At 45.3% G+C, this 24795-nt stretch overlaps 1 protein-coding gene and 1 long non-coding RNA gene across 5 annotated transcripts in view; one reads left to right on the top strand and one right to left on the bottom strand.

Moving 5' to 3' along the window:
• TMTC4 (transmembrane O-mannosyltransferase targeting cadherins 4) overlaps nucleotides 1-24795 on the top strand; it is a 253025-nt gene that overhangs the window by 200974 nt on the left and 27256 nt on the right. Inside the window, exon 1 of one of the 4 annotated variants that reach the window (XM_069757978.1) lies at nucleotides 19042-19148. The exons of the other annotated variants lie outside the window; for them this stretch is intronic. Coding sequence (XP_069614079.1) covers nucleotides 19136-19148 — 13 coding nt within the window. The 5' untranslated portion in view covers nucleotides 19042-19135. Of the gene's footprint in view, nucleotides 1-19041; nucleotides 19149-24795 lie in introns of those variants that run through there. 4 annotated transcript variants of the gene reach the window in all.
• LOC138670553 (uncharacterized) lies at nucleotides 9987-11774 on the bottom strand. Its single transcript, XR_011319350.1, has 3 exons — nucleotides 11645-11774; nucleotides 11402-11511; nucleotides 9987-10642 (listed from the first exon to the last, which is right to left on the bottom strand). It is a non-coding gene; the product is annotated as an uncharacterized lncRNA (long non-coding RNA).

Here is a 24795-nt window from a genome sequence, read left to right as displayed (position 1 = left end):
AAAGATTTTTCTGTATTTTCATGACTATAAAAATTGTACATTCACACTGAAGGCATGAAAACTATGAATTAACACATGTGGAATTATATACTTAACAAAAAAGTGTGAAACAACTGAAATTATGTCTTATATTCTAGGTTCTTCAAAGTAGCCACCTTTTGCTTTGATGACTGCTTTGCACACTCTTGGCATTCTCTTGATGAGCTTCAAGACGTAGTCACCGGGAATGGTTTTCACTTCACAGGTGTGCCCTGTCAGACTTAATAAGTGGGATTTATTGCCTTATAAATGGTGTTGGGACCATCAGTTGTGTTGTGCAGAAGTCTGGTGGATACACAGCTGATAGTCCTACTGAATAAACAGTTAGTATTTGTATTATGGCAAGAAAAAAGCAGCTAAGTAAAGAAAAACGAGTGGCCATCATTACTTTAAGAAATGAAGGTCAGTAAGTCCGAAAAATTGGGAAAACCTTGAAAGTGTCCCCAAGTGCAGTGGCAAAAAACATCAAGCGCTACAAAGAAACTGGCTCACATCAGGACCGCCCCAGGAAAGGAAGACCAAGAGTCACCTCTGCTTCTGAGGATAAGTTAATCTGAGTCACCAGCCTCAGAAATCGCAGGTTAGCAGCAGCTGAGATTAGAGACCAGGTCAATGCAATACAGAGTTCTAGCAGCAGACACATCTCTACAACAACTGTTAAGAGGAGACTTTGTGCAGCAGGCCTTCATGGCAAAATAGCTTCTAGGAAACCACTGCTAAGGACAGGCAACAAGCAGAAGAAACTTGTTTGGGCTAAAGAACACAAGGAATGGACATTAGACCAGCTGATATATGTGTTTTGGTCTGAGGAGTCCAAATTTGAGATATTTGGTTCCAACCACTGTGTCTTTGTGCGACACAGAAAAGGTCAACGGATGGACTCTACATGCCTGGTTCCACCGTGAAGCATGGAGGAGGAGGTGTGATGATGTGAGTGTGCTTTGCTGGTGACACTGTTGGGGATTTATTCAAAATTGAAGGCATACTGAACCAGCATGGCTACCACAGCATCTTGCAGCAGCATGCTATTCCATCCGGTTTGCGTTTAGGCTACTTTCACACTGGCGTTTTTTTAATACGTCGCAATGCGTCGTTTAGGGGAAAAAACGCATCCTGCAAAGTTGTTTGCAGGATGCGTTTTTGCCCCATAGAGTAACATTACCGACACATTGCGACGTATTGACACACGTCGCAACCATCATGCGATGGTTGTGCCGTGTTGTGGCGAACCGCCGGGAGCAAAAAATGTTAAATGTAACGTTTTTTGCTGCCGACGGACCGCTTTTTCCGACCGCGCATGCCCCCACCTCACAATGGGGCAGCGGATGCGCTGGATAAATGCATCCGCTGCACCCGTTGTGCGGCGCATCAAACGCTAGCATTGGAATCTCGGCCCGACGCAATGCGACGGGCCGAATCCGATGCTAATGTGAAAGTAGCCTTAGTTGGACCATCATTTATTTTTCAACAGGACAATGACCCCAAACACACCTCCAGGTTGTGTATGGGCTATTTGACCAAGAAGGAGATTGATGGGTTGCTGCACCAGATCTGAACCTAATTGAGATGGTTTGGGGTGAGCTGGACCGCAGAGTGAAGGCAAAAGGGCCAACAAGTGCTAAGCATCTCTGGGAACTTCTTCAAGATTGTTGGAAGACCATTCCCGGTGACTACCTTTTGAAGCTCATCAAGAGAATGCCAAGAGTGTGGAAAGCAGTTATCAAAGCAAAAGGTGGCTTCTTTGAAGAACCTAGAATATAAGACATTTTCAGTTTCACACTTTTTTGTTAAGTATATAATTCCACATGTGTTAATTCATAGTTTTGATGCCTTCAGTGTGAATGTACAATTTTCATAGTCATGAAAATACAGAAAAATCTTTAAATGTGAAGGTGTGTCCAAACTTTTGGTCTGTACTGTACATGTCTTTTTGCAAAGAAGTTTTGGATGGTTCACCATACAAGAGTAGCTAAATATAAAGTAGAAGACACTAAATCCAACCATCATGTCAACAGAAAGGAGTAAGGGTAAAAAAATGCTATTTATTTATACAGTGTTAACCCTTTAATGACAGCCAATACGTCTTTTAACTAACCTGACATATAAGAGAATATCCTCCCCATACAGGTAACAATACAGCATCTGTCGGTTGTGCACTATAGCTGACAACTTTCTGCATCAGCCACAATCAGTGTTTGCACCATCCAAATCTGTTTAACCCCTTAGATGCTGCTGTAAATAGTGACTCCATCATTATATATGGTTAAAAGAGTGTGGGGGCTTCCTCTTTATCCCAAGTGGTGCCCTCAGATCATGATTGTGTGGTCCTGATGTTTGCCGTGGCAATTCATGACCAAATAGCGGCCTTAGAGTCTGACGGCTGTTGTAACCTGTTCAGAAGTTAGAGGCATTTAGGTTGTAAAAATACACATTTTCATTTCTGTCATGCCACTTTGCATTAATTCCTGTAAAGCACCTGAAGGGTTAATAAACTACCTGATAGCAGTTTTCGATATGTCAGGGGGTGCGGTTTTTAAAATGGTATCACGTTTGGGGGTTTCCCAATATATGAGACCCCTAAAGTCACTTCAAACATGGATGAGTGCACAAAAAAATAAATTTAGTAAATTTCCTTGAAAAAATGAAAAATTGCTGCTACATTTTTAAGCCTCTTAAAATAAAACATTTTACAAATGATGCTGATGTAAAGCTGACATGTGGGAAATGTTATTTATTAATGGTTTGCTGTGGTATGATCATCTGGATTAAAGGGATAATCATTCAAATTTTGAAAATTGCTAATTTTTTAACATTTTTCGCAAATTTTTGATATTTTTTATAAATAAACACAAAACATATTGACCTAAATTTACCATTATCATAAAGTATAATGTGTCACGAGAAAAGAGTCTCAAAATCACTGGGATTTGTTGAAGCATTGCATTGTTATTACCACATAAAGTGACACTGGTCAGATTTCAAAAATTTGGCTCCGTCACTAAGGAGTTAAACTGTTACGCCATGTTTTGGAGATCTGCTCCTTATTTTTGCCACCATTTTGTGCATATACAGTGGGGAAAATAAGTATTTGATACGCTGACGATTTTGCAAGTTTTACCACCTACAAAGAATGGAGAGGATTGTAATTTTTTTCATAGGTACACTTCCACTGTGCCATATATTATCCTTCTAGTATCTATTTTTCTTTCTAATCAATTGCAAAGTTTTATTGATACTTTGCAATGTTAACCCCTTAGTGACAGAGCCAATTTGGTACTTAATGACCAGGCCAATTTTTACAATTCTGACCACTGTCACTTTATGAGGTTATAACTCTGGAACGCTTCAACGGATCCTGCTGATTCTGAGATTGTTTTTTTCGTGACATATTGTACTTCATGTTAGTGGTAACATTTCTTCGATATTACTTGCAATTATTTATGAAGAAAACGGAAATATGGCGAAAATTTTTAAAATTTTGCAATTTTCAAACTTTGTATTTTTATGCTTTTAAATCAGAGAGATATGTCACAAAAAATAGTTAATAAATAACATTTCCCACATGTCTACTTTACATCAGCACAATTTTGGAAACAAAAATTTTTTTTGTTAGGGAGTTATAAGGGTTAAAAGTTGACCAGCAATTTCTCATTTTTACAACACCTTTTTTTTTTTTAGGGACCACATCACATTTGAAGTCATTTTGAGGGGTCTATATGATAGAAAATAACGAAGTGTGACACCATTCTAAAAACTACACCCCTCAAGGTTCTCAAAACCACATTCAAGAAGTTTATTAACCCTTTACGTGCTTCACAGGAACTGAAACAATGTGGAAGGAAAAAATGAACATTTAACTTTTTTTGCAAACATTTTAATTCAGAACCATTTTTTTTATTTTCACAAGTATAAAAACAGAAATGTAACCATAAATTTTGTTATGCAATTTCTCCTGAATACGCCAATACCCCATATGTGGGGGTAAACCACTGTTTGGGCGCACCACAGAACTTGGAAGTGAAGGAGCGCCGTTTGACTTTTTCAATGCAGAATTGGCTGGAATTGAGATCGGATGCCATGTCACGTTTAGAGAGCCCCTGATGTGCCTAAACAGTGGAAACTCCCCACAAGTGACACCATTTTGTAAACTAGACCCCTTAAGGAACTTATCTAGATGTGTGGTGAGCACTTTGAACCCCCAAGAGCTTCACAGAAGTTTATAACGTTGAGCCGTGAAAATAATAAAAAAAAAATCGCATTTTTTCTACAAAAATTATCTTTTGCCCCCAAATTTTTATTTTCACAAGGGTAACAGGAGAAATTAGACCACAAAAGTTGTAGTGCAATTTCTCCTGAGTACGTCGATACCCCATATGTGGGGGTAAACCACTGTTTGGGCGCACGGCAGAGCTCGGAAGGGAAGGAGCACCGTTTTGGAATGCAGACTTAGATAGAATGGTCTGTGGGCATTATGTTGCGTTTGCAAAGCCCCTGATGTACCTAAACAGTAGTAACCCCCACATGTGACCCCATTTTGGAAACTAGACCCCCCAAGGAACTTATCTAGATGTGTGGTGAGAACTTTGAATGCCCAAGTGCTTCACAGAAGTTTAGAATGCAGAGTCGTGAAAATAAGTTTTTTTCTTTCCACAAAAAAGATTTTGTAGCCCCCAAGTTTTTATTTTCATAAGGGTAACAGGAGAAATTGGACCCCAAAAGTTGTTGTCCAATTTATCCCGAGTACGCTGATGCCCCATATGTGGGGGTAACCCACTGTTTGGGCGCACGGCAGAGCTCAGAAGGGAGGGAGCACCATTTGACTTTTTGAGCGCAAAATTGGCTGTCGTGTTTGGAGACCCCCTGATGTACCTAAACAGTGGAAACCCCCCAATTCTAGCTCCAACCCTAACCCCAACACACCCCTAACCCTAATCCCAATCTGATCCATAATCCTAATCACTAACCCTAACGATAATCACAACCCTTACCCCAAAACAACCCTAATGTCAACCCTAACCATAACCCTAATCAAAACCCTAAATCCAACACACCCCTAATCCTAATATCAACCCTAACCTCAAACCTAACCCTAATCCCAATACACTCCTAATCACAACCCTAACCTTAACCCTAATCCCAAACCTAACCCTAATCCCAAGCGTAACCCTAATCGTAATACCAACCCTAATCCAAACCCTAACCCTAATCCCAACTCTAACCCTAACTTTAGCCCCAACCCTAAGGCTACTTTCACACTTGCGTCATTTGGCATCCGTCGCAATCCGTCGTTTTGGACAAAAAACGGATCCTCCAAATGTGCCCGCAGGATGCGTTTTAGACTTGTATTGCCGACGGATCGTGACGGATGGCCACACGTAGCGTCCGTTGTGCACTGGATCAGTTGTGTTTTGGCAGACCGTCGGCACAAAAAACGTTCAATGTAACGTTTTTTTGTACGTCGTGTCCGCCATTTCTGACCGCACATGCGTGTCTGTAACTCCGCCCCCTCTTCCCCAGGACATAGATTGGGCAGCGGATGCGTTGAAAAACTACATCCGCTGCCCACGTTGTGCACAATTTTCACAACGTGCGTCGGTATGTCGGGCCGACGCATTGCGATGGCCCCGTACCGACGTAAGTGTGAAAGAACCCTAACCCTAAATTTAGCCCCAACCCTAAATTTAGCCCCAACCCTAACCTTAGCCCTAATTTTAGCCCCAACTGCTGTTCTCCTGCCGGCCGGCAGATGGAGACAGATGGCGGGCACACTGCGCATGCGCCCGCCATTTTCTTTTGCCGGCGGCCAGGAGGAGCAGCATGAGGACACAGGGACACAGGTGAGTATGATAGGGTCCCCGAATCCCCCTATTTCTCTGTCCTCTGATGTGCGATCACATCAGAGGACAGAGAATTACACTTTGATTTTTTTTTTGCGGTCGCCGGTAAACAGTTAATTACCGGCGATCGCAAAACAGGGGTCGGTAAAAATCGACCCCGATCATGTTCTTTGGGGTCTCGGCTACCCCCGGCAGCCGAGACCCCAAAGATTCTCCCGGTGCCGGTCGGCGGGCGCACTGCGCATGCGCCTGCCATTTTGAAGATAGCGGCGCCCACCGGGAGCCACGAGGAGCACTGGGGGAGATAGGTGAGTATCGGGGCGCTATCTGGGACCCCTTTTCTCTGTCCTCTGATGTGCGATCACATCGGAGGACAGAGAAATTAAAAAGAGATCGCGTTTTTTGTTTTTTTTGTGATCGCCGGTAAACGGTTAATTACCGGCGATCGCAAATGCGGGGTCGGTACAAAACCCCCCGAATCATGTTCTCTAGGGTCTCGGCTGCCGGGGGAAAATCCGACTCTGGGGGGCGCTATTCACTTTTTCCACAGTGCCGTTAATTAACGGCGCTGTGCTTTAAGTACCCTTAGCGGCCGCCGTTAAAAGGCGTATCGGCGGTCGTTAAGGGGTTAAATACGTACAATACACAGATTACACACAAATGCCATCCGTGTTTTACACTAACTTATAGATTCGTATTGGCTTTTGTCATCCGTGATACTGGTAAAAAAAAAGGACATGTCCCGTGTGGAGTGCTCAGACACACGATTTGTGCAAACGCATGGACATGTGTGCAGCCTCATAGATTATGTGGTACTTTTGGAAAAAAAAATTGATGCCACACGTACTGGAAACACGGACGTCTGAAGGAGGCCTTACTCACCCTCCCTGGGTCCATTGTGGAGTCTCCTGGTGTCGGTTATTGTCTGCAGCACTAACTTAACATCAGCAGAGCCAATCAGTGATCTCCACGGGTCTAAGTTCCTGGCATGAACCGCGCAGCTCGCTGTCTCCAGCACTGCAGACAATAAGGCCATGTTCACACCATCCTTTTTTCATGCGGAATCGCCGCGATTTTCCCGCTGCGGGTCCGCAGCTGTTTTCCATGCAGGGTACATTACAATGTACCCTATGGAAAACAGGAACTGCTGTGCCCACATTGCGGAAAATCGCGAAAAAAGCCGCGCTGAATAGCCGCGGTAAAAAAGAAGTACCATGTCACTTCTTTTTGCGGAACTGCAGCGGTTCTGCACCCATTGACCTCCATTGTGAGGTCAAACCCGCAGTAAAACCCGCAGATGAAAAAAATATCTGCGGGTTTTCTGCGGTTTGTGGTGCAGAACTGCTGCAGTGTGGCTGCCCCCCCCGTGCCCCGATGCCACCCCCCCCATGCTCCGATGCCACCCCCCGTGCTCCGATGCCACCCCCCCGTGCTCCGACACCCCCCCCCCCCGTGCCATCATCTCCCCCCCCTTATACTTACCCGGCCTCCCGGTGTCCGTCCGGCCGTCTTCTCCCTGGGCGCCACCATCTTGCAAAATGGCGGGCGCATGCGCAGTGCGCCCGCCGAATCTGCCGGCCGGCAGATTAGTTCCAAAGTGCATTTTGATCACTGAGATATAATCTATCTCAGTGATCAAAATAAAAAAAATAGTAAATGACCCCCCCCCCTTTGTCACCCCCATAGGTAGGGACAATAAAAAAAATTAAGAATTTTTTTTTTTTCCCCCACTAAGGTTAGAATAGGGTTAGGGGTAGGGTTAGGGTATTTTCAGCCATTTTAACCCTAAAAAACTTCCTAGAAAACACACAGACTCTGCATAGAAAACTGCATAAAAAAACGCATCAAAAAACGCACCAAAAAAGCACCAAAAAAAGGACCTGCGTTTTCTGCCAAGAGCTGCGGTTTTTAGTCCTGAAAAAAAAGGAGGGAAATCAGGAACGTGTGAACATAGCCTTACAGACACCAGGAACCACAGCAGGGACTCAGCGCTGGACCCAGGAAGGAATAGTAAAGTTCAGCTTAAAAAATCACATGCTCCAGTCTGATTTATGGATGTATGTGGCAAACGGTGCTACACACAGAGCCTGTCACGCCCGTAATTTGCAACCGTATGAATTTAGCATAAATGTTGAGAAAAGCTCCCAACAAGGCCAGACAAATACATTTAAAAAAAAAAAAAAAATTTTTCCATGTAAAAATTATTTTACAAACGTGTTAACATGACAAATTTTTTTTATCAGTTTAAAAAAGTTGACGTTATTTTAATTACAAGTGAACAACGTAGAAATAAAGGAAAAACTAAAAAGCCACAAAATTACTTTTATGAAAATTTACTATTGTACCAAACTGATAATGGAAAATTACTTTACAAAATTAATAACGAGGTCATTTCACCAATCAATGGATTAAAGGTAAGGTAAATGGCCCAAAGTCTAAGTCGCAGCTTTTATACCAAAATGCTGCACCGTAAAAAACTTTCAAAAGTTTCAGTTTTAGTTAGGCTACTTTCACGTACCGACGCATGCTGTGAAGTTAAAGCACAATGGGGGCAGAGGATGCAGTTTTTCAACGCATCCGCTGCCCCATTGTAAGGTCCGGGAAGGAGGGGGCGGAGTTCCGGCCGCGCATGCGCGGTCGGAAATGGTGGACACGACTCACAAAAAATGTTACATGTAGCGTTTTTTGTGCCGACGGTCCGCCAAAACACGACGCATCCGTCGCACGACGGATGTGACGTGTGGCAATCCCTCGCTAATGAAAGTCTATGGAGAAAAAACACATCCTGCGGGCAACTTTGCAGGATGCGTTTTTTCTCCAAAACGAATTATAAATTAAGGGTGCACTCCTGCTGTATGTTATGAAATAAGACGGGCGCAGTGCCAAGTCCACTAATATATATAACCAAAAAGAAGAGAAAAGAATGGACTAAACGAGGCCTGCACAACCGTATGATGTAGAAAATTAACAACACATTTTATTAAACACCACAAAAAAGCACATAAAAACACTTAAAAATACAAACTGTGTATAACACCCTAATACATCCTGATAGAACTGCAGCAAATATACATATATATATATATGTATATATATATATATATATATATATATATATATATATATGACAGGCCTAAATAAACATAATAATTACAGTGATATCAACACCACAAATCGCTGGGAGATCAAAGTAATGCTCAAAACCGGGGGAGGCATGCATGAAAGCCCTAAACCCCCTATAAGTAATCAACTACCCCAGAGTGTGGTATGAAGAAAGAACCTATCTCTCAGTTGGTAACGTATAAAATGTCCAGAAAGAAGCCTAGAGAGACCCTATTGAAGCTCCCCTGCAGGAAATAAAAGTGGCATGTGCCAAAAGCATACTCAGCTGAATCTGAGGTATAATTCCTGGGAGCCAAGAGGCCAAAAAAAGGCTGGAGTACTACTGCAGATCCGTATCACATGAATGGACGGCAAATGGCAAGGAGAGGGTGTGGGAAGAAGGCCCCACGCGTATCGCCGCCGCAGCGGCTTCGTCAGGGGAAGTATGGTTGTGTGGTGAGTACAACACCTATATATAGAAACCATAATTATGTAGATAACATACCGGTGTGTCGCATGGATCAGGGAGGAGGAGGACGGAAGTGGCGTACAGCCGCACCAGGAGAGAGAGATCGGGCAAAAGCAACGGAGGCCTCCGCAGTACAAAAATGGCGCCTGCGCAGACGCGGCTCAGAAATTGAGCCGCGCTGCGCATGCGCCGAGCGCCAATAGCCCATAGAGGCCCACAGAAACGAAGTGGGAGAACAAAATGAGCCGCCGTGAGATGGATAAAGGGGAGATTACAATAAAGCCGCACAGGGCCAGCAATGTGCCGTGTCCAGAAAACCTATATGATGGAGGGTAAAAGAATGTTAAGCATGTGAAAATAACATAGTCCAAAATACATTATAATAAAACTGCACATGACTAGCCATATGCAATATCCAAAAAACCTATATATTAAGGAGATAAGGGGATGTTAGACCTGTAGAAATAACACAATCCAAATGTGGAGCATACATACAATGGAGAATAGCCATTGCAGAAGGACACAGGGAAAAAGGGGGGGGGGAGGAGATGGGCTCAATGGTACGATAGCCATGTGTGCCAAGGACCAGGGATATGGAGAAAATATATATATATATGTATGACCATAAATTACCCAAAAAACAAATTTATTCATATATAAATCGGATATCCAAAGACGGCATCATATGACAGTAGATAGTAGAAATATAAATATATAAGGATAGAAATCCCCCTAGCCCCCATTGCCATACACATGGCCTATGCTTATAGCTGTGGAGGACACAAATCACAGCAAATAGGCAAGATGATCAAAGGGTACACCTAAATAGCCGTAGCTAATAGGTTGAGCCACAAAGTGTCAAAATAAAATCAAAATGCACAACGAAGCGAAATGGAAAAAAGTCCAGAATGATGCCAGGTCATGTACAGGAGAAGTCCAACAATCCACATTAGTCCTGGTAGATAAAGTCCATTCAAGATAGGTCCAATCTAGGCATGACCTTCCACCCATGGCATATCTGATAGACGTATCACTTCCTGTAGAATAATCGAGTATAAAAGCCATCTTCAACGCATGATGAAAATAAATCCCAGAGGTCCGTCGGCATAGAGCGGAGAAGTTCAGAATGAACTTATACCCCTTTTCAACAATGGGGTCCTGAGATACAAGGCTGGGCAGATCCAAAAGCCGGCCACTAAAGGTAAAGGAATAAACAAAAGGAATGATCTTAATATCACAGAAATAATGCATACCAAAACAAGGAAGCAAGGATACGATGGTAGCAAAGTAGCCTCAAATGGCTACATTACCCCAGGAAACCTGTGAAAAGGAGCTCCTCATTCAGACCCGAGGGGGTCACTGTTTGTAATTTAAAGATCCATCTGGATTCAATTTGCAAAAGTAGTTTACGTTTATCACCCCCTCTCTCATTGGGGGTGAGCTTTTGCAGGCCCACTACCTGGAGGTTGGCCGAGGAGCCCCCATGTTTGACTAAAAAATGCTCGGCCACCGGGGTAAGAACCCTACCCTTCCTTAGATCTGATGCTGCCAAATGCACTGTGGAGAGATGTTTCTGTGCCCGTTTCCTAAGTTCCTGGGTGGTCTGCCCAACATACACCATCCTGCAAGGACAAATGAGGGCGTAAATTACGTCTCTAGACCTACAATTAATATATGCCCTAAGAGGGTGCCTGCTGAGAAGTGTAGGATGCACAAAAAAGTCACGAGTCGGAGTCATATGAGGGCAAATATTGCAATCCCCACATGGAAAAGACCCCCTCAGGGTGATGCCTCTATTTAACTTCACAGTTGGTCTCTTGAAGTGACTTCTGGTGAGGAGATCCCTGAGGTTAGGTGCCCGTCTTGCTGTTAGCAAGGGTCTATTGCTTGTGACCTCCGACGTTTGTGCATCCAACCGGAGGATCTGACAATGTCTAGACAAAATGTCACTGACCTGTCTCCAATTATCATTGAAATCAGTGATAAATCTTGTCTGCGTCTCCTGGCTTTGCCGCTTAGATGATAAGAGTGACTTCTGGTCCTGCCCCCTCGCCCTTTGATAAGCTGTAGAGATTACACGTTTAGGATAGCCTCTGTGTCTAAAACGTTCCGAAAGTTCACGTGCCTGGACTGAAAAATCACAGTCACGGGTACAGTTGCGCCTAACGCGCAGAAACTGGCCCGTGGGTACACCCACCTTTGTATGCCATGGGTGAAAGCTGGAAAATTCCAGAAGCGAGTTGGTTGCCGTGGGCTTGCGGAAGAGGTTCGTCGCCAGATGCTGTTCGTGTGGAAATACCCGCAGATCCAAGAAGGTGACGTCCCTGGCAGAGCAGGAGTATGTAAGAAAAATATTGTGTGGATTGGAATTCAGATTATCAAAAAATGCAACACACTCCTCCTGTGTACCCTTCCAGATAATGAAGACATCATCTATAAAGCGGTACCAGGCGTGTGCGTGGGCAGCGAAGAGTGGAGAGGAATAAACAAAATTATCCTCCCACCAGCCTAAAAAGATGTTAGCATAGGCTGGTGCACACCTCGCGCCCATCGCCACGCCTGATCGCTGTAGATAATGGACCCTGTCAAACAGAAAAAAGTTGTGATGGAGCACGAATGACATCAACTCAAGGAGAAACGAATCGTGACCCCTATCCATGGAGGTCTTTTTATCCAAAAAATAGGCTAACGCCTCTATCCCATCCTTATGGTCGATGTTCGAGTATAGCGATTCCACATCACAGGCCCACTACCTGGAGGTTGGCCGAGGAGCCCCCATGTTTGACTAAAAAATGCTCGGCCACCGGGGTAAGAACCCTACCCTTCCTTAGATCTGATGCTGCCAAATGCACTGTGGAGAGATGTTTCTGTGCCCGTTTCCTAAGTTCCTGGGTGGTCTGCCCAACATACACCATCCTGCAAGGACAAATGAGGGCGTAAATTACGTCTCTAGACCTACAATTAATATATGCCCTAAGAGGGTGCCTGCTGAGAAGTGTAGGCACTACATAATTATGGTTTCTATATATAGGTGTTGTACTCACCACACAACCATACTTCCCCTGACGAAGCCGCTGCGGCGGCGATACGCGTGGGGCCTTCTTCCCACACCCTCTCCTTGCCATTTGCCGTCCATTCATGTGATACGGATCTGCAGTAGTACTCCAGCCTTTTTTTGGCCTCTTGGCTCCCAGGAATTATACCTCAGATTCAGCTGAGTATGCTTTTGGCACATGCCACTTTTATTTCCTGCAGGGGAGCTTCGATAGGGTCTCTCTAGGCTTCTTTCTGGACATTTTATACGTTACCAACTGAGAGATAGGTTCTTTCTTCATACCACACTCTGGGGTAGTTGATTACTTATAGGGGGTTTAGGGCTTTCATGCATGCCTCCCCCGGTTTTGAGCATTACTTTGATCTCCCAGCGATTTGTGGTGTTGATATCACTGTAATTATTATGTTTATTTAGGCCTGTCTATATATATATATATATATGTATATTTGCTGCAGTTCTATCAGGATGTATTAGGGTGTTATACACAGTTTGTATTTTTAAGTGTTTTTATGTGCTTTTTTGTGGCGTTTAATAAAATGTGTTGTTAATTTTCTACATCATACGGTTGTGCAGGCCTCGTTTAGTCCATTCTTTTCTCTTCTTTTTGGTTATATATATTAGTGGACTTGGCACTGCACCCGTCTTATTTCATAACATACAGCAGGAGTGCACCCTTAATTTATCATTTGTATTAGTGATCTAGCCCTGTGTCCCAGGGCATCTGTTCCTAAGGGTGGCACACATCTATTTGGATGGTGCTGTGACTATATATATATATTCTTGTACCTTATTGTTTTTGATATACCGGTTGTGGACATGGATTGGGAGGCCAGGGAGGCGGCTTGGTTGGCCAAATCCTCTAAGATCTTTGAGACGGCGGGGATTGCTGTACCACATTTTGATAATGATTTTTCCACACTTTGCTCTGATCTGACCAGGGCCCATAAGACAGGTGTAAGACTATGGTGGAATATGAGGAGTTTGGAGGAGTACACTAAGTCGGGCTTTGTCCCAAGGGGTCTCCGCATACCTATTTTTCCGGCTTGGGAGCCCTCTGCGGCTTTTCAACAACTCTGGGAACAGGGACTTACTCGTTGCTCAGGCATTTTGATCAATTTACTACTGGAGCATGATAGAACATTGTTTTCACAGACTAAAAATACGATTAAAGAACTGGAGTCTAAATTAGCTAACCATGATGAGGGCTTGGTTACATCCTTCAAGAATAAACTAAAGGACACTCTGGACAAATATGAAGTTGAAATAACACAACGTAAAGGAAAGAAATTCCAGAGAGATAAAGCTGACTTTGAGCAGGGATTGGTGTACAAATGGAAACATATGGGCAATGCCCGTCGGCCTAAACATTATAGGGGCGATCCTCTTCCATTGGCCCCGACATCCTCATATAGGGAAGGAAGCGCAAGCGATTTTTTGTCCTCCGCCGGCAGCGAGGTCGATCACGGACCAGACGGGGGAGAAAACACAAGCCACGTAATAAAACGATTTGTGCGACACAGGGGCCATACCTCTCCTCATCGCCACAAGTATCCCACCAGGCGGAAGTAGAGGATGTGGAAGCTGGCCATCTCATAACGTCTGAATCTGCATCCAGCTCGACAACATTGCAGGTTATTAATCTTTCAGATCATGTCCTTACACCTGTGGAATTTTCCGTACTCCAAAAGGGTCTATCGTTTGTGCCTACGCATACTGCTGACAAATTTACCCTTGTTAAAGATCTCTATTTGTTTTGCAGAAAGTTAACCTTCCAGGTCATGTACAGGGGACCCGACATTCTACAAACAATTCCTACAGATGATCGTCAGACTTTTCAAGATCTATTGGAGCTATTGGAGGAGAATGAAGTTGACCCCAATAGAAGGAAGTTTCCATATAGGAACAAATCTCTTAAAGCCCCCTCGTTCTCCCTGGTACCGGCCATAAAAATATTCTTTGAGATGGTTAAACGGGATATCATGGCCATGCCTGTTCGGGTAAGTGGGCCTTCCAACTTGAGTATAGAGGAAAAACGTGCCCTTACGGCCCTACAGAACAACAGTAATTTTACCATCAAAGAGGCGGATAAAGGGGGCAATGTGGTTTTGTGGTCTACTCAGCTTTATGAATCTGAGGCTAAACGCCAACTGAACAATGTGCAGTATTACCAAAAACTTCCATCTGACCCTACCTCTATTTTTCTCTCCAAGTATGAACAACTACTCATCAGAGCTTTACAACTTGCCATCATTTCCCCGCAAAAGAAACAATATTTGTGTGTGGCCAACCCGGTAACGGCAACATTTTACATGTTGCCGAAAATTCATAAGGACTGCCTCAAGCCTCCCGGGAGACCCATTGTGTCCAGCATCGGCAGTATGTGTGAGAGGGCAGGTGAGTACCTGGATTTCTTCCTTCAGCCCATTGCCTCATCCCTTCCGTCATTTGTCCGCGATTCCTCACATTTCATTGATATTTGCAGTCAGGTTATACTTCCTACCGATTTTTTATTAGTTACCTGTGATGTGGAATCGCTATACTCGAACATCGACCATAAGGATGGGATAGAGGCGTTAGCCTATTTTTTGGATAAAAAGACCTCCATGGATAGGGGTCACGATTCGTTTCTCCTTGAGTTGATGTCATTCGTGCTCCATCACAACTTTTTTCTGTTTGACAGGGTCCATTATCTACAGCGATCAGGCGTGGCGATGGGCGCGAGGTGTGCACCAGCCTATGCTAACATCTTTTTAGGCTGGTGGGAGGATAATTTTGTTTATTCCTCTCCACTCTTCGCTGCCCACGCACACGCCTGGTACCGCTTTATAGATGATGTCTTCATTATCTGGAAGGGTACACAGGAGGAGTGTGTTGCATTTTTTGATAATCTGAATTCCAATCCACACAATATTTTTCTTACATACTCCTGCTCTGCCAGGGACGTCACCTTCTTGGATCTGCGGGTATTTCCACACGAACAGCATCTGGCGACGAACCTCTTCCGCAAGCCCACGGCAACCAACTCGCTTCTGGAATTTTCCAGCTTTCACCCATGGCATACAAAGGTGGGTGTACCCACGGGCCAGTTTCTGCGCGTTAGGCGCAACTGTACCCGTGACTGTGATTTTTCAGTCCAGGCACGTGAACTTTCGGAACGTTTTAGACACAGAGGCTATCCTAAACGTGTAATCTCTACAGCTTATCCAAGGGCGAGGGGGCAGGACCAGAAGTCACTCTTATCATCTAAGCGGCAAAGCCAGGAGACGCAGACAAGATTTATCACTGATTTCAATGATAATTGGAGACAGGTCAGTGACATTTTGTCTAGACATTGTCAGATCCTCCGGTTGGATGCACAAACGTCGGAGGTCACAAGCAATAGACCCTTGCTAACAGCAAGACGGGCACCTAACCTCAGGGATCTCCTCACCAGAAGTCACTTCAAGAGACCAACTGTGAAGTTAAATAGAGGCATCACCCTGAGGGGGTCTTTTCCATGTGGGGATTGCAATATTTGCCCTCATATGACTCCGACTCGTGACTTTTTTGTGCATCCTACACTTCTCAGCAGGCACCCTCTTAGGGCATATATTAATTGTAGGTCTAGAGACGTAATTTACGCCCTCATTTGTCCTTGCAGGATGGTGTATGTTGGGCAGACCACCCAGGAACTTAGGAAACGGGCACAGAAACATCTCTCCACAGTGCATTTGGCAGCATCAGATCTAAGGAAGGGTAGGGTTATTACCCCGGTGGCCGAGCATTTTTAAGTCAAACATGGGGGCTCCTCGGCCAACCTCCAGGTAGTGGGCCTGCAAAAGCTCACCCCCAATGAGAGAGGGGGTGATAAACGTAAACTACTTTTGCAAATTGAATCCAGATGGATCTTTAAATTACAAACAGTGACCCCCTCGGGTCTGAATGAGGAGCTCCTTTTCACAGGTTTCCTGGGGTAATGTAGCCATTTGAGGCTACTTTGCTACCATCGTATCCTTGCTTCCTTGTTTTGGTATGCATTATTTCTGTGATATTAAGATCATTCCTTTTGTTTATTCCTTTACCTTTAGTGGCCGGCTTTTGGATCTGCCCAGCCTTGTATCTCAGGACCCCATTGTTGAAAAGGGGTATAAGTTCATTCTGGACTTCTCCGCTCTATGCCGACGGACCTCTGGGATTTATTTTCATCATGCGTTGAAGATGGCTTTTATACTCGATTATTCTACAGGAAGTGATACGTCTATCAGATATGCCATGGGTGGAAGGTCATGCCTAGATTGGACCTATCTTGAATGGACTTTATCTACCAGGACTAATGTGGATTGTTGGACTTCTCCTGTACATGACCTGGCATCATTCTGGACTTTTTTCCATTTCGCTTCGTTGTGCATTTTGATTTTATTTTGACACTTTGTGGCTCAACCTATTAGCTACGGCTATTTAGGTGTACCCTTTGATCATCTTGCCTATTTGCTGTGATTTGTGTCCTCCACAGCTATAAGCATAGGCCATGTGTATGGCAATGGGGGCTAGGGGGATTTCTATCCTTATATATTTATATTTCTACTATCTACTGTCATATGATGCCGTCTTTGGATATCCGATTTATATATGAATAAATTTGTTTTTTTGGGTAATTTATGGTCATACATATATATATATATTTTCTCCATATCCCTGGTCCTTGGCACACATGGCTATCGTACCATTGAGCCCATCTCCTCCCCCCCCCTTTTTCCCTGTGTCCTTCTGCAATGGCTATTCTCCATTGTATGTATGCTCCACATTTGGATTGTGTTATTTCTACAGGTCTAACATCCCCTTATCTCCTTAATATATAGGTTTTTTGGATATTGCATATGGCTAGTCATGTGCAGTTTTATTATAATGTATTTTGGACTATGTTATTTTCACATGCTTAACATTCTTTTACCCTCCATCATATAGGTTTTCTGGACACGGCACATTGCTGGCCCTGTGCGGCTTTATTGTATTCTCCCCTTTATCCATCTCACGGCGGCTCATTTTGTTCTCCCACTTCGTTTCTGTGGGCCTCTATGGGCTATTGGCGCTCGGCGCATGCGCAGCTCAATTTCTGAGCCGCGTCTGCGCAGGCGCCATTTTTGTACTGCGGAGGCCTCCGTTGCTTTTGCCCGATCTCTCTCTCCTGGTGCGGCTGTACGCCACTTCCGTCCTCCTCCTCCCTGATCCATGTGACACACCGGTATGTTATCTACATAATTATGGTTTCTATATATAGGTGTTGTACTCACCACACAACCATACTTCCCCTGACGAAGCCGCTGCGGCGGCGATACGCGTGGGGCCTTCTTCCCACACCCTCTCCTTGCCATTTGCCGTCCATTCATGTGATACGGATCTGCAGTAGTACTCCAGCCTTTTTTTGGCCTCTTGGCTCCCAGGAATTATACCTCAGATTCAGCTGAGTATGCTTTTGGCACATGCCACTTTTATTTCCTGCAGGGGAGCTTCAATAGGGTCTCTCTAGGCTTCTTTCTGGACATTTTATACGTTACCAACTGAGAGATAGGTTCTTTCTTCATACCACACTCTGGGGTAGTTGATTACTTATAGGGGGTTTAGGGCTTTCATGCATGCCTCCCCCGGTTTTGAGCATTACTTTGATCTCCCAGCGATTTGTGGTGTTGATATCACTGTAATTATTATGTTTATTTAGGCCTGTCTATATATATATATATATGTATATTTGCTGCAGTTCTATCAGGATGTATTAGGGTGTTATACACAGTTTGTATTTTTAAGTGTTTTTATGTGCTTTTTTTGTGGTGTTTAATAAAATGTGTTGTTAATTTTCTACATCATACGGTTTGGTTTTCTCCAAAACGATGCATTGCGACGGAGGCCAAACGACACTAGTGTGAAAGTAGCCTAAAACATGAGGGTGAGCTAAAATTTCACAATTTTTGGAGGTGGCGATCTCCACTCATCAAATTATTGACAAGTGGCACAAATCTTATGCCAGGCAGGACTGGCGTAGGATTTGTGAGGAGGTGCATGGCACTTGACCAGCTCTGTTGAGTTCTGAAATTCGCCACAAATGGAGAGTGGCGCGTCTGACTCCAGCACCACTCTTGGAGAACGGCTAAAACCCTGGTCTTGAGGAATCGGACCCTAAATCCTTTTTCCATCATTCCCGGAATGAGAACATAAATACCTTATGTTGCAGAAAATGAGGAAAACTACAACACACCTGCAAAAAGAACAAAACAAGCAACACTTCCAGAAAATTACGCTATGGCTCTGAATGTGGCACCACAAAGCTGAAAAGCCTGCAACACGTGACATTAATATTGGCAGAGTCAGATCCCAGGCGCCCACAGGGTCTCCTGTCACCCCTGAGGCAATTATACCGTGCACGGTACGAGTTCACCCCGCTGTACGGTAGCTGTGTGGGGCTCTGTACCACACGATACCCCCAATCCCCACCTCAGCCCACGCTGCAATAATCACCGCAGCCCGAACGGTGCCGGCTGGTCACGTGGTGCCGGCTGGTCACGTGGTGCCGGCTGGTCACGTGGTGCCGGCAGCTACTGCTGTGCCGGCCGGGGAGGAAGAAGTGGCTGCGGCCTGAGGAGATCCCGTCAGTCGTGAGAGATGGGAGATTCGGGTAATGACCTACTCTGCTCTGTCCTGCCTGCGGCACATACTAGTGAGAGGAGAGCCCGGGAAACCAGCCCCCAGCAGAAGTTAGAGTTTACAGTCACTACTTCCTGGGCGCGCTATTTACCTCACACGGAGTTCTCGCAATGACGCAGTCGTCTCTCCTGGGAGTGATTAGTGTGGTTGCCATGTTCACATTCACACCCCGACGGCGCGGTTTCACACAGAGCTCGGATGGATTCAGTTTGTGTTTTTCTTTTTCCCGTTATCCATCATTTCAGACAGGGACAAGAATTAATTCCCCCCAGTTTTTTGCGTGACTGAGAGCGGGTTCACATCAATAGCTGCTCCACCATGATTTCCGTCTTGAAGCATACCTCCCAACTTTTGAGGAAGGGAAAGCGGGATAAAGTTAGTGGCGCGCGGCAAATTTTAAGCCACACCTCTGACCACACCCATTTCACAACTAGTCACACCCCAACCACACCCATTTAGCACTTCTGATCTCAATGTTTCCTAAACAATAATTATAAACAAAAAAAATGGCCACACAGTGCTCCATACTGTATAATGGCCACACATGATGCTCCATACTGTATAATGGCCACACATGATGCTCCATACTGTATAATGGCCCCACATGATGCTCCATACTGTATAAGGCTAGTTTCACATTTGCGTTTAAAAACACAGCGTTTTAAACGCAAACGCATGTGGTCAAAAAAACGCATGTAAACGCGGTAAAACACCGCGTTTTTTAGACGCATGCGTTTTTGCATGTTTTATTACAAACGCGGCGTTTTGACGCGTTTACATGCGTTTTTTTCATGCGTTTGCGTTTTTTAAACGCATGATGAGAAGTGTGTGACAGCTTGCCAATCATCAAAATCAACAAGAAACCCCACTATAAACAGAAATAGCTAGGGTTAGGGTTTGGATCCCTAGTAACCCTAGGGATCCTAACCCTACCCCTAATCCTAAGGGATCCTAACCCTATCCCTAAGGGATCCTAACCCTAACCCCACATGATTCTGCGTACAGTATACTTGCCCCACGTGATGGTCCATACAGTATAATGGCCCCACATGATGCTGTGTACAGGATAATGGCCCCACAGGATGCTGGGTACAGTATAATGGCCACACATGGTTACCCCCATCATTGCCTTCTCCATCACCACACACACACCTTTCACCGCACACCCTCGCAGCAGCCGGCAGCTTCCACTCCCACGGCGCTAAATGGTGTCATCCAGCTGCGCCGCTGACTGCTCATGTCGCTGCAGCTGTGATACGCCACTGATAAAGACCTCTCCGTGTCTCCTGTGCCAGTCAGTGTCAGAGCGAGGAGCAATATCTGCTCCGATCCGACTCAGCCAGCATCTGCTCCGTACACCTCGTACACATGCGACTCTGCTCCATACACCTCGTACACACGACTCCGCTCCATACACCTTGCACATGCGGCTCCGCTCCGTACACCTCGTACACACATGGCTCCGCTCGGTACACCTCATACACACACGGCTCCTCCCAATACACCTCATACACACACACGGCACCACTCCGTACACCTCGTACACTTGGCTCCGCTCCATACACATTGCACACGCTGCTCCGCTCCGTATACCTTGTACACACATGGCTCTGCTCCGCACAACTCGTACACACGTGGCTCTGCTCTGTACACCTTGTACACACGTGGCTCTGCTCCGTACACCTCGTACACACACGACTCTGCTCCATACACCTTTCACACGCTGCTCCGCTCCATACACCTCGTACACACGCAGCTGTGCTCCGTACACCTCGTACACACACGACTCAGCTCCGTACACCTTTCACACGCTGCTCCGCTCCGTACACCTCGTACACACGCGGCTGCGCTCTGTACACCTCATGCACACGGCTCCGTACACCTATTACACACACACGACTCTGCTCCATACACCTTTCACACGCTGCTCCGCTCCGTACACCTCGTACACACGCGGCTGCGCTCTGTACACCTCATGCACACGGCTCCGTACACCTATTACACACACACGACTCTGCTCCATACACCTTTCACACGCTGCTCCGCTCCGTACACCTCGTACACACGCGGCTGTGCTCTGTACACCTTATGCACACGGCTCCGTACACCTCTTACACACACGACTCTGCTCCATACACCTTTCACACGCTGCTTCGATCCATACACCTCGTACACACACGGCTCTGCTACATCCACACTGTAAACACCTCCTGACCTCACACATACACTTAAGGTACTGTCACACTAGACGATATCGCTAGCGATCCGTGACGTTGCAGCGTCCTCGCTAGCGATATCGTCCAGTGTGACAGGCAGCAGCGATCAGGCCCCTGCTGGGAGATCGCTGGTCGGGGAAGAAAGTCCAGAACTTTATTTCGTCGCTGGACTCCCCGTAGACATCGCTGAATCGGCGTGTGTGACACCGATTCAGCGATGTCTTTGCTGGTAACCAGGGTAAACATCAGGTAACTAAGCGCAGGGCCGCGCTTAGTAACCCGATGTTTACCCTGGTTACCATCCTAAAAGTAAAAAAACAAACAGTACATACTTACCTACAGCCGTCTGTCCTCCAGCGCTGTGCTCTGCACTCCTCCTGTACTGGCTGTGAGCGTCGGTCAGCCGGAAAGCAGAGCGGTGACGTCACCGCTCTGCTTTCTGGCTGCCCGGCGCTCACAGCCAGACCAGAGAAGCAGAGCGCCGAGGACAGACAGCGGTAGGTAAGTATGTAGCGTTTGTTTTTTTACTTTTTAGGATGGTAACCAGGGTAAACATCGGGTTACTAAGCGCGGCCCTGCGCTTAGTTACCCGATGTTTACCCTGGTTACCGGGGACCTCGGGATCGTTGGTCGCTGGAGAGCTGTCTGTGTGACAGCTCTCCAGCGACGCTGCAGCGATCCGGATCGTTGTCGGTATCGCTGCAGCGTCGCTATGTGTGACGGTACCTTTACCCTCGTCCGGCGCCATGGCAACCAGCACAGAGTCCTGTACACGGAGGTCCTCCTGATCATGTGACTCCCTGACTCCTCCCATCCTGTGACCTCATCACAGGTCCTGTGCGCACAGAGCAGCCGATATGTGTTGTGCTGCTCTGCGGGTGCAGAGACTCAGGGAGCAGACCGGGTGTATTACACACCTCCCAACCAGTGCGGGACAACTAATGTCCCGCACGGGATCGCAGGACTGTCAAAATCAGTACAGTCTCGCTGGATCCGGGACGGTTGGGAGGTATGCTTGAAGACCCCTGAAAAACAGGATTCGGACTCATCGAGTGACCAGCCATTGACTCTAACGAAGCAGACGGAGACACTTTGGGGTCTGTTCGCCATTTTGTGGCTGACACAGAAGCGTGGTCAAGTCACCTTTTTTTTTTCCACCTGAAATAGGCAGTGATGAAACTAAGGCTGGGTTCACACTACGTTTCCCCAGTCCGTTAGCTGGACTGCGATACACCACGGTGTAACGCAGTCCGTTAACGCTGCCATTAAGCCCTATGTTGGACGCATCGCTAGCCATGTCCAAAATGGGCATGCGCTAGCGATGTGCCGTCATTGAGTGTCGGACCCTGGGACGCAGGCTGCAGCGTTTCCGGGTCCGTCACCGCTTGCACAGATAGCTCTTTGTGATTCCGCTAGCACAGATAAAGCATCTATCTGCCCTAGCGCGATCACATTTCGGCACTTGCGCTAACGCAGCCCATTTAACACGTGTTCAACAGGCTGCTTTAACGCAATGTGAACCCAGCCTAAGTAACAATAAGAACAAGAACAAAGTGACTCCGTCTTCATTAATGTCAATAGTCCCTTCGGAGGTTGTGGCTCAATCCCATTTTTCACGACCTCCGCTGGAAACCCAAATGGAGCCAATGTTTCATCAAATATAACTTTTAAAAAGATGCTAAACTTTGGCACAAATGTACTGCAGACCCCCTTCATTTTCCCTAGATTTTCTTTTTTTTGTTCTCGAGCCATTTTTGCACAAATTTGTGCAATATGCAAATTTTCTTTTGCTTTGAATGGTGCAAAGACAAAAATAAAAGCTGTTTTTGACTTTGCAAAAATATCCATGAACTATATGTGCCATTTTGAAGAATTTGGCAAAAAATAAAACGGCAACTCTACCACAAGATAAAAAAAAAGGAACATTGTCGGATTCATCGTTATGTTTTTTTTAAAAATTTTTTACCTGCATTTGTGTCAACTCAGTCTATGGCTTAGGCTAGTTTCACATTTGCGTTAAAAAACGCAGCGTTAAAAACGCATCCGCAGGTGGTGAAAAAACGCATGTAAACGCGTTCAAACGCTGCGTTTTTTAGACGCATGCGTTTTCGTATGCGGTAAAAAAATGCCACGTTTTTACGCGTTTACATGCGTTTTTTACAGCATTTGCGTTTTTTAAAAGCATGATGAGAAATTTCACAAGAGAAAAATCAAGATTCAGACACCGCCAATGGGACTACAGAGGGCGTGTGACATGACTCTGTGGACCAAAATATGGAAAAATTGTAGCTCTCAAAATGTGGTATCGCAAAAAATATTTTTGGGAATAAAAAGCGTCTTTAGTGTGTGATAGCTGCCAATCATAAAAATCAACTAGAAAACCCACTATAAATAGAAATGGCTAGGGTTAGGATTTGGATCCCTTTATCACCTTGATGGGTTAGGGCAGGGGTGTCAAACTGCATTCCTTGAGGGCTGCAAACAGGTCATGTTTTCAGGATTTCCTTGTACTGCACAGGTGATAATTTAATCACCAACTCATTATTTGTGTAGGTGATTAAATTATCACCTGTGCATTACAAGGAAATCCTGAAAACATGACCTGTTTGCAGCCCTCGAGGAATGCAGTTTGACACCCCTGGGTTAGGGTTTGGATCCCTTTATCACTTTGATGGGTTAGGGTTAGGGTTTGGATCTCTTTATCACCTTGATGGGCTAGGGTTAGGGTTTGGATCCCTTTATTACCTTGATGGGTTAGGGTTTGGATCCCTTTATCACCTTGATGGGTTAGGGTTTGGATCCCTTTATCACCTTGATGGTGGGGGGTGGCTTATCAGTGTGTAGACTTGTTTTTCTCTATGGAAACGCATGCGTTAAAAAACGCAACCAGACGCATGTGCTTAAAAACGCATGGGTTTACATAGACAGCAATACGTTTTTTTGCCGCAAAAAACGCCTCTAGAAATTACTACATGTTGCATACTACATGTTGCATGCAACAAAACGCAAGCATGGAAAAGACGCATGCGTCGTCAAACGCGGCAAAACGCATACAAAAAACCGCATGCATTTTTAATGTTAAATATAGGAAAAAAAACGCATGCTTTTTTTGCGTTAAAACGCAGCGGCAAAAAACGCAAATGTGAAACCAGCCTTAGTCAAGGGTTCAGACATAACCCTCAGATGCAGTGGTTACAGCAGTGTGCGTCAATTTTTTTTTTCATCTATATAGCCAGGCGCAGCAGTCTGTACATTCCTATACAGAGGACCACCACTATGGCCTCATTCACATGTACGTGAAAAACTGGTACCAATGTCATCAGTGTTGTCCATGTGTCCATTTTTACCAGTTTGTCATCAGTGTTTTTCATGGATGGATGAACAAATTAATTGCAAAGCTTT

The sequence above is a fragment of the Ranitomeya imitator genome, chromosome 3, assembly GCF_032444005.1.
Source record: "Ranitomeya imitator isolate aRanImi1 chromosome 3, aRanImi1.pri, whole genome shotgun sequence".
NCBI lineage: Eukaryota > Metazoa > Chordata > Amphibia > Anura > Dendrobatidae > Ranitomeya > Ranitomeya imitator.
This window is presented reverse-complemented; position numbering and strand designations above follow the sequence as displayed.